The sequence below is a fragment of the Myxocyprinus asiaticus genome, chromosome 2 (assembly GCF_019703515.2).
Source record: "Myxocyprinus asiaticus isolate MX2 ecotype Aquarium Trade chromosome 2, UBuf_Myxa_2, whole genome shotgun sequence".
Classification (NCBI taxonomy): Eukaryota; Metazoa; Chordata; class Actinopteri; order Cypriniformes; family Catostomidae; genus Myxocyprinus; species Myxocyprinus asiaticus.
In genome coordinates this window covers 52,151,699-52,162,024 of record NC_059345.1, presented here as the reverse complement: position 1 = coordinate 52,162,024, position 10,326 = coordinate 52,151,699, and the positions used below count along the sequence as shown (strand labels likewise).

General features: G+C 39.7%; 1 protein-coding gene across 1 annotated transcript; it reads right to left on the bottom strand.

The window, feature by feature from the left end:
• Window positions 1-1,231: 1,231 nt before the first annotated feature.
• On the bottom strand, window positions 1,232-10,074 carry LOC127449866 (40S ribosomal protein S4-like; the record flags this gene model as incomplete). The annotated part of the gene is made up of 6 exons (XM_051713475.1): window positions 1,232-1,386; window positions 2,043-2,200; window positions 2,715-2,886; window positions 3,078-3,175; window positions 9,669-9,849; window positions 9,979-10,074. Coding segments are annotated over 6 exons (807 nt in total), but the record flags the coding sequence as incomplete, so codon positions are not given.
• Between the last annotated feature and the right edge of the window lie 252 nt (window positions 10,075-10,326).

The following is a 10,326-nucleotide window of genomic DNA, read 5'->3' as shown; positions in this document are numbered from 1 at the left end:
TGGATTTAACAGTTTCTGTTCTAATAACTTTAAAATTGTGACACACTAGGCTACCCAGGATGCATTGCAACAGCTATGTTTTAAGTTCTGATTAAAAAACCTTAAGAACACCGGCATAGGTTGGACATCCAATTGTTTGAACGGGAGACAGACTTTTCAACACAAAGCTCAGCAATGGTGACAATCAACATACACCATTAAATATACTAATAAACTATTAACTAACAGTAATGACAAAAACACCACAAATAACGTCTAAATATCGAAGAAAAAAAAAGCCTACAACACTATCCTCACAATGCAATGCATGCTGGGAGCTGGCAAATCTTTGCTTTTTCAATCAACTTTGAGTTGAAATGGCAAATACGTTTGTTAATCCAATTTAAGTTTTGATTCTAATTAACTTGTACGCAAGTTAATTTGGCATGAAATTTTAGCTGTCAACTCAAAAAAGCTAGTTGATAGTGTGTAATCGAGCTTGAAATCATGACCCCAATGAGACTGCAGATGTTGAGATTTATAGTGAAAAAAAGTTAGTTTGGTCTGTTCTCACCTAAAATCGAGTGGACTGCTTCAAAAAAATGTGGATAAAACAGGAGTCTTATGGATTAATTTTATGCTGCCTTTATGTACTTTTTGGAGCTTTGAAATGTTGGTCTCCATTGACTTGCATTGCATGGACCTACAGAGCTGAAATACTCATCTAAAAATCTTTGTGTGACCTGCAGAAGAAATAGTCATACACATCTGGGATGGCATGAGGGTGAGTTAATGATGAGAGAATTTTCATTTTTGGGGGAACTACTATTTTAAAACATCCACTCCTGCAAACTATAGTCTCAAGCATTGCAAAGCCAAGATGTTAGTTCAACTGAAGAGCTGAAAAATTATTGCGGTCATTTGCTTAATGGCAATCTACAGATACACATTGGTCTGAAATACTGCAAAATTCTTCTTGGACACAGTTAGTGACTCCCCATTTAAAAATGCATTTCCAATAAAGTAACAACTTGATCAACATGTTATCCACTCTATTCCCTCAGTACAAACAGAGGTACTCTAATGAGAGTCAGTAGGTCTTACTGTTACATCTGTATTCAGCATTCCTTAAAACATTTTTACACAAGTTGCTTCTGAATTTTGACCATTTAAAAGTTTGTCAACCCTGAAGTCCCCAACATGTAGCAAATCGTGCATTAAAAACCCTTTCCCACAAACACACAACTCGCTGTTGTTGTAAGTAACTTTTTTATTTGAAACAAGGTGTGTGCTAGTCCTGTTGACTTAGCTGCTGCTTTGTTTGGCAGCCAGTCTCTTGTCTCTCTCCTCGGCAATGGTCAGGCGGATACCCTTTCCACGGGGCAGGGACACCCATGGCTTGTTGCCCTGATGACAGAGACATAATATTAGTAAAACTATATAGTTGAGTTGTACTACATTTTATTGTAATTTTACTGTATGGGGAAGAGGTTGTGAAGTTCTTCTGCATTTACAAGTATGTGCTTTCAAACTGTCCAATCAGACATTTAATGCCTTTCATTTCCTGTTGACAGGCAAGTAGCCAGACTATCATTGCCGTTTCACTGCATGGGCATTTACATTCCAGCCACAATGTGGTCACATGTGTTTTCAACCAAAAAGGACAAATCTCAAAACACTTTGGACCCCATTTACACATCTTTAGCATCACCATATTTTAATCAGATTGTCCGAAATAAATCTGAATACCAACGGGGTATTTAAATAGGGTCTTAGTTTTCATAGATGCAAACTCATGAGAGGTTAAAAAGGTGAGAAAGTCATAGTAGGTTTTCCAAATGTATATTTTCAGTTGATTGGTATGTAGATTCAGAAAAGGTGACTAGCTGAAAGGTGAGTAGTTTGCATCCCAGGTTGAGCATGGAAAAAAAGTGCAAAACCCGTATCAACTGCTTTTTAAACTTAAGAACAATTATCATCCTAAGACAAATTACCCACTTTTTGCAACACACACTGTAAACTTGTGAAATGTTCTGTGAATTCAGAATCAGCCCCCAACTCACCTTGCCAACAACAAAAATGTTAGAGAGCCTGGTGGCAAAGCTGTTGCCAGTGCTGTCCTTAACGTGCACCACATCAAAGGAGCCGGGATGCCTCTCTCTATTGGTGATCACACCAATACGCCCCAAGTTAGCACCTCCTGTCACCATGCACAGGTTTCCTATTTACACACAGAGAAGTGGAAAACAATGACAATTATAAGTGGTGTGCAAATTAAACAAGACACCACCACAACAGATACAAATCTGAACAAAAACTGCACTCAGTAATTTTCCTAATGTTTTACAAGAAATAGCACTTCTAAAAAAAAAATGTATGTACACTCAGAATGAGAAGAAATCCAGTCATATCAGTAGACCAATAAAATCCACTTTTTTTTAATAAGTACATGTGGCGCGGAGGAAGGCGGGGCCGGAATGACGCACGCCCGAACCCCAATCAGCCTGATGAGGCGAGCGTGGGATAAAGGCGACCGGGGATGGCCGTTCGAGAGAGAGAACTATGGGCAGCTGCCCTGCATGTGTTTATGTTTGTGTGTTTTTGTTTAAGTTATTAAACTATTATTTATGTTGTCAAGCCGATTCTCGCCGCCTCCTTTCCCTATAACCCCTTTACAGTACACTTGTAAGTCCAATGCAACAAAAAAACAATTACATGACTGTCCACCCACTAACCTGTGTCAAACTTGATGAAATCTGTAATTTTGCCAGTGTCCAGGTCAATACGGACAGTATCGTTGACCTTGATCAGAGGGTCAGGGTAACGGATGGTGCGCGCATCATGGGTCACCAGATGTGGGATTCCCTTTGTGCCAATGATGATTTTCTTCACTTTGCACAACTTGTACTAAAAGGGAAAAAACAGAGCAAAAGCAAGAGCTCAAATGCTTGCAAAAGATATTCATGAACTCATGCTAAATGATCAACTGTCCAACAAAATAAACTGATATGCACTTTAGACAAACTTTTATTGTGTGTTAGAGACATTTATAGCATGGAAATCAAATAGAAGTATTACACAAAAATAATAAAGCTCACCTTGGCCTCCTCATTTGTGATGCGATGAACTGTGAAGCGTCCCTTGACATCATAGATCAGCCTGAAGTTCTCTCCGGTCTTCTCAATGCTGATCACATCTGAAGGAATCACAACAGAACATGCTTCATTAACACATGACTTTGAGCTTGTGTTTTTAAACACTTATTACAAACAGCTCTCTGCATCACCTGAGCTTGAAAATAAAATCACAGATTGATATCCTGTTGGCACTCACTAGAAAAGTATGGGTGCGCAGTGGAAACACTGTGTGAACGTGTGTTACAACACTAAGGGATTAGTCACTCAATGTGACATTTGTGGCCCAACCATCTGGTAAGCTACAGCTCACACACTTGATTCAGTGCAAATACAGAGTATTAATTGAATGTATTGAACTCAATTTGAAATCAGCAGCCAACTAAATGACTGATTAAAAGAAATTAACTGTGTGGCCCAATGAAATACCACATACAAATAAGCTTCAAGACTGTTGCTGCATAATAAACCACACAGCTCAGTTCGATCACATTTAGACAAATGTGGCCAAACAGAGCCATTACAGTTTCAGATGCCAATTCAGAAAAGGACTGCTAGAGAACAAACAATTGAGATTCATAGATTGAAACATTGGGTTTCAGACCCTGTACGCTACATTGAACCTGCCCTTCAGCCCAATTACCAATCACTGAGATGGACTGAACACAAATGTGTACTGAAATCAGCTTAAAATTTTTTACATGAACACGTAAAACGCTCAAGTTGAAGTGCAAAGTTGCTTTTTTCTTCTTCCCCTTTTCTCCCCAATTTGGAATACCCAATTCCCAATGCACTCCAAGTCCTCGAGGTGGCATAGTGACTCGCCTCAATCCAGGTGGCGGAGGACGAATCTCAGTTGCCTCCGTGTCCGAGACTGTCAACCCACACATTTTATCATGTGGCTTGTTGAGCACGTTACCGCGGAGATGTAGCGTGTGTGGAGGCTTCACGCTATTCTCCATGGCATCCTCGCACAAATCACCACGCACCCCACCGAGAGCGAGAACCACATTATAGTGACCACGAGGGGCTTGCCCCGTGTGACTCTACCTACCCTACCTACCCTACCCCGGGCCAATTTGGTTGCTTAGGACACCATTAAAGTTGCTTTTTAAGCAATTCCGCATTGAACCTTGGGCACTGAGAAACTGACATTTTTAAATGGTACTGGAAGCCTTCAATAGTTGAAGTTCTGAACGCATTCTCACATTTTTGATTGTTGCTCTACGTACATGAGCATCAGTTGGACAACTTTGGCCATTGTCACGTCTCAGTTTTCAGTACCTTACACCACTTCAAGTTAAAAACATGCCAAAATCTCTTTGTATCGTTCCATTTGCACTACTTCCAAAGGTTTTGGAACAAGAAAGCAGCCTGTGTGAACATCTTAGCGGGCTTTCACACTTGCAGTTTAGTCCAAAACAGCACTGTTAGCATGAACCATTGGTAATATGAAAGCTGTTTTGCAGACCAGGGAGCAGATCGTGGTACCGAACCAGAGACTACCTGTAGGAGGTGGTCTGAGCTCGGTTGCAATGGAACCTATTGCGAGCATCCGATATAATCGCCTTTTCTCTGACATGCATATCTGCTGAATTACAGCATGTGATGTACAGAGGCGCAAGTGTCGTTCACTCTGGTGTGCATAATGCAACCAAAAAAAAAAAAAAAAAAATCACATATATAGCGACCCACATTGTGTTCTCCATCATGTGCACAGTTGTGATGATATATAATGATGAAAAAGCACTGGGGTTTGACAAAATTGAAAACAATTTGAAACCAGACCAACGCTGCAGGGGATGCCGGGAATAAATCACACTCAGATTAGGAATGCAGAAGAAAAAAAAAAAACACCTTTGTCAATGATTAAGTTCAGAAAGACAAATTTCATTTTACATAAGGTCCTGTTTCTAAGCCAAAGTGTTTTTTATATGGTGGAGAACTGGCCCTACCATCAGCTTAAATTGTGCTAATTGTACTGTAGTCAATTTCAAAACACCAGTTCTGTAACCTATTGCCATGGATTTATTACCATCACAATCAGGTCTTGGTGGTATGGCGATATACAGGTGCATCTCAATAAATTAGAATGTCGTGGAAAAGTTCATTTATTTCAGTAATTCAACTCAAATTGTGAAACTCGTGTATTAAATAAATTCAATGCACACAGACTGAAGTAGTTTAAGTCTTTGGTTCTTTTAATTGTGATGATTTTGGCTCACATTTAACAAAAACCCACCAATTCACTATCTCAAAAAATTAGAATATGGTGACATGCCAATCAGATAATCAACTCAAAACACCTGCAAAGGTTTCCTGAGCCTTCAAAATGGTCTCTCAGTTTGGTTCACTAGGCTACACAATCATGGGGAAGACTGCTGATCTGACAGTTGTCCAGAAGACAATCATTGACACCATTCACAAGGAGGGTAAGCCACAAACATTCAAGCTGGCTGTTCACAGAGTGCTGTATCCAAGCATGTTAACAGAAAGTTGAGTGGAAGGAAAAAGTGTGGAAGAAAAAGATGCACAACCGAGAGAACCGCAGCCTTATGAGGATTGTCAAGCAAAATCGATTTAAGAATTTGGGTGAACTTCACAAGGAATGGACTGAGGCTGGGGTCAAGGCATCAAGAGCCACCACACACAGACGTGTCAAGGAATTTGGCTACAGTTGTCATATTCCTCTTGTTAAACCACTCCTGAACCACAGACAACGTCAGAGGCGTCTTACCTGGGCTAAGGAGAAGAAGAACTGGACTGTTGCCCAGTGGTCCAAAGTCCTCTTTTCAGATGAGAGCAAGTTTTATATTTCTTTTGGAAACCAAGGTCCTAGAGTCTGGAGGAAGGGTGGAGAAGCTCATAGCCCAAGTTGCTTGAAGTCCAGTGTTAAGTTTCCACAGTCTGTGATGATTTGGGGTGCAATGTCATCTGCTGGTGTTGGTCCATTGTGTTTTTTGAAAACCAAAGTCACTGCACCCGTTTACCAAGACATTTTGGAGCACTTCATGCTTCCTTCTGCTGACCAGCTTTTTAAAGATGCTGATTTCATTTTCCAGCAGGATTTGGCACCTGCCCACACTGCCAAAAGCACCAAAAGTTGGTTAAATGACCATGGTGTTGGTGTGCTTGACTGGCCAGCAAACTCACCAGACCTGAACCCCATAGAGAATCTATGGGGTATTGTCAAGAGGAAAATGAGAAACAAGAGACCAAAAAATGCAGATGAGCTGAAGGCCACTGTCAAAGAAACCTGGGCTTCCATACCACCTCAGCAGTGCCACAAACTGATCACCTCCATGCCACACCGAACTGAGGCAGTAATTAAAGCAAAAGGAGCCCCTACCAAGTATTGAGTACATATACAGTAAATGAACATACTTTCCAGAAGGCCAACAATTCACTAAAAATGTTTTTTTTTTTTTATTGGTCTTATGATGTATTCTAATTTTTTGAGATAGTGAATTGGTGGGTTTTTGTTAAATGTACGCCAAAATCATCACAATTAAAAGAACCAAAGACTTAAACTACTTCAGTCTGTGTGCACTGAATTTATTTAATACACGAGTTTCACAATTTGAGTTGAATTACTGAAATAAATGAACTTTTCCACGACATTCTAATTTATTGAGATGCACCTGTATATCGTGGCAACAGTATGTCAACAGGTAGAGATTTTCTATCATGTATATAACTGTGTAAATATATGTGCGTGCGACGTTTCACCTAGCACGTGAGACTGAGATAGATGAACACAGAACGCGGGATGGCACCAAAACGAGCAGGAGGAATTTAGAGACAGTGCAAGTATGAAGGCACAAATTCTGTTTCATGTCTCATAATGGTTCTCTTGTGTTCTCTGATCTGTCAAAATGACAGACAGCTTTACAATTCAGTAAATAACAAGAAATTGTGCATGCTAAATGACTAAATGTAATCACTTTTCCTCATTTTCTCTCAGAATGTAGAGATGATTAATAAAACAAAACGATGTAAAAAAAAAAATCAAATCTTAATAATTATTTATTTCATTATAGGTCTACTTGGCAAAAAGGAACTTTATTTTTTCCAAGTTTTTGAATTACTTTCCATGAAAATGTGTAGGCTAAGATCAAAAATTAGGGATGTCCCGATACCATTTTTTTTGAGACAGAGTACCGCTACTTTTTTTACTCGCCGATACAGAGTCCAATATCTGTTTTTCTTTTCTTTTTTTCTCCGTATCAACAGTTTATTTCAATTTTATCATCAAAATGGTGTTTAAATAAATTCATTAAAACTTTAATCAAATAATTATAACAAAGTATAACAATTAATTGATATTATCAAATAAAGTGCATTTATTCAGAACCTCACAGCACAATCTAAAGTACATTGGAGTTATTTTTGTCAAATAAAGTGCACTACAGAGCATCACAGATGTCATATATTGCCTAAATATAATGCAATTACTATTGATTTATTATTATTAGTTGTAGTAATAGTATAACAATTTATTTGGCGGCGCTTTTATTTAAGGGTTTGTGCTATTATGTCCAAGTAGCTCTGACGTCATGACGTGCTTCCCACTCTGGAAAACTCAAAGCTATGTGACTCAAAGTGATTATTAAACCACAAAAAGCTATTTAAATAAATAAACACTGTATGTACTCTGTTTGTGCCTCGTGCTACAAAGTGAATTTGTCTGTTCACTGTCATCTGCTTCAAACGGAGCGCTCGATGCTCATGAAGGAGTTCCCTGTATGAGCCGAGGAGGATTAAAATGAACGTGCAGCTGGCGTCGCACAACACTGTCTCCACACATTCACAGCGCGCCGCTCATGCAAACTATATATCATTAAATCACAGCTTTTGCTGTAAAATCTCACTAGGACATAACGTGATTTTAATTTGTGCGCTGCATGTTGACGTAATGACATTCGTATGTCAGATGGTATCGGTTTTTGGTATCAGAGCATTTTTACGAGTACCAGTAAATGAGCGCGGTGTACAAGTATCGGGACATCCCTACCAATCATTTCAAGAATATCACTATATAAATGATACCTTCATAATCCATTACCGTGATATAAAATTACTCTCACTGTGATGCAGAATTTTTGGACATATCACCCACCCCTTATAACAATCAGTCTGTTTTTATGTAGACTTAAGGCCTGTTCACACAAAGAGCGATAAGCATATTAGCATCCAAACCAATGGATGATAACGTTGTTTAATCTAAGCGTGCGCTGCAGTTATGTTCACAGTGAAGAAAATGGATGTTCAAAGGAGGCAAGACAATGCTGTCGGCATTAGCGCTGGATACCTGAGGTAATTTTATGCTACCAGCTAGCGTTAGTAATCTCCAATATTTCCACTGTCAGATTTGTAACTGAATCTAGTTTCATATTGCGACCGCATCTCTTGTCTTGCTCAGTTTGTTTTGATTGTTTCCTTCATTTATTTGCTTAGTTTTTGTTTTCCTTGTCCAGTTTTGGTCTCCTTTGCCCAGCTTTTTGTTTCCTGTGTTTGAAAATGTTTCCCTTGTCTGATATGTTACTGCTTCCCTTGTTTGAGTTTGGAGCTGCATTATTTGCCTGGTTTTTTGTTTCCTGTGTTGCTCAGTTTTTGTTTTGCCCATTTCTTTGGCCAGTTTCGGTTTCCCTTGTTTCTTTGACCAGTTTGTTTCCCTTGCCAAGTTTTTTTTTGTTTCCCCTTGTTGCTCAATTTTTGTTTTCTCCATACAAAGAGGGTTTGAAAAGGGGGTCAAACAGTGGTGGGGTTTTCTCAACCTCAGGGATGAGCTTCTCTGCAATGTCACCTGCCATTTTAAATGCTGGAGCCCTTTAAGCCCAAAGTATACTTCGCCTGTCCGCGTTCCACAACGGTCCGCACACAGTCCGTGTGAAGTAATTTTCGTCATCAGGAGTGTCTGCGGACATCCGCGTGCAGCCAGATTGAGCGCGGACAAACGCGCATGCGCAAGTTTAACTGTTGGGATAGAAGAGTCCACTAGGTGGCAATATGCACAGTTAGGTTGTACTGTCAAGCAGTAGTCGAGAACATATCCTCCATCGTTTTACTGTTGTTGTTCTTGCTTCCTCTAAATGCAGATCCTCAGTTTTTCTTTATCCTTCAGAGCGGATGTCCTGTAAATGACACGACTCAGTGCTGTCCTCGAACTTCTGGTAGCGTATAACAAAGCAATTGATCTGCGCATGCGTCCATATTTTCAAAGCTGTGTGCACAACTATGAGCGAGACGGAACGCTCAAATTAAAGTATACCTGGGCCTTAAAAGTCAAATGGATTTTTGATTGGCTGTCAATGTTTTTATCGTTCATCAGCTGAAAATAAATAAATAAATAAAATACTCTGAACATGATCTCAACGATATCCTCCTCCATGTCGTTATTGTTATACTTGTGGTGTGGACTCCGTTATTCTCTTAGAGTTACAACAATTTTTTCAACTTTATGGTTAAAATTAACATTCTTGGTGTGAACGAGCCTTAAGCAATGCAAAAATGCCTATAAAATGATATAATGCAGCAGAATGCACCAACACTCACCCATGAAGCCAGCGGGGTAGGTGATGTCAGTGCGGACTTTGCCATCAATCTTGATAAACCTCTGCATGCAGATCTTCTTGACTTCATCACCGGTCAGGGCGTACTTTAGGCGGTTCCTCAGAAATATGATGAGGGGCAGACACTCCCTTAACTTGTGGGGACCGGTGGAGGGACGAGGAGCCTAAACACACAAACAAAAAGAAAACTTGCGTAAAGAATAGACCTTAACTTTTAAAAATGCCACAAACAAGAACAAGATCATCTTGAAGACATGTTATGTTCCAAATTTGGTACAAGATATATCACTTACAAATACTCCAGTGAGTTTGTCCAGCATCCAATGTTTAGGAGCTGCGACGCGCTTCAGATGCTTCTTCGGTCCTCGGGCCTGGACGAGAACAGGGTAAATGTAGTGAATTTAAAGAAGACTTAACATCTTTACTGAATAGTTAGGGTCAGAGCAAGCGTTTCTGTGGGCAACTAGTTAGCTCACACAGGCACTCTGTTGGTAAACTCGGGTACTTCAGTTTCCACTATTTAAAGCATGATATCTAAAGCGGAGACATTTAATACGTATAAGTTAAACGCAATTGACATTTACTAACGTTTTACCACTACACACCTCAGATTAACCCATTATGAAACAGGGTCCTCTTTA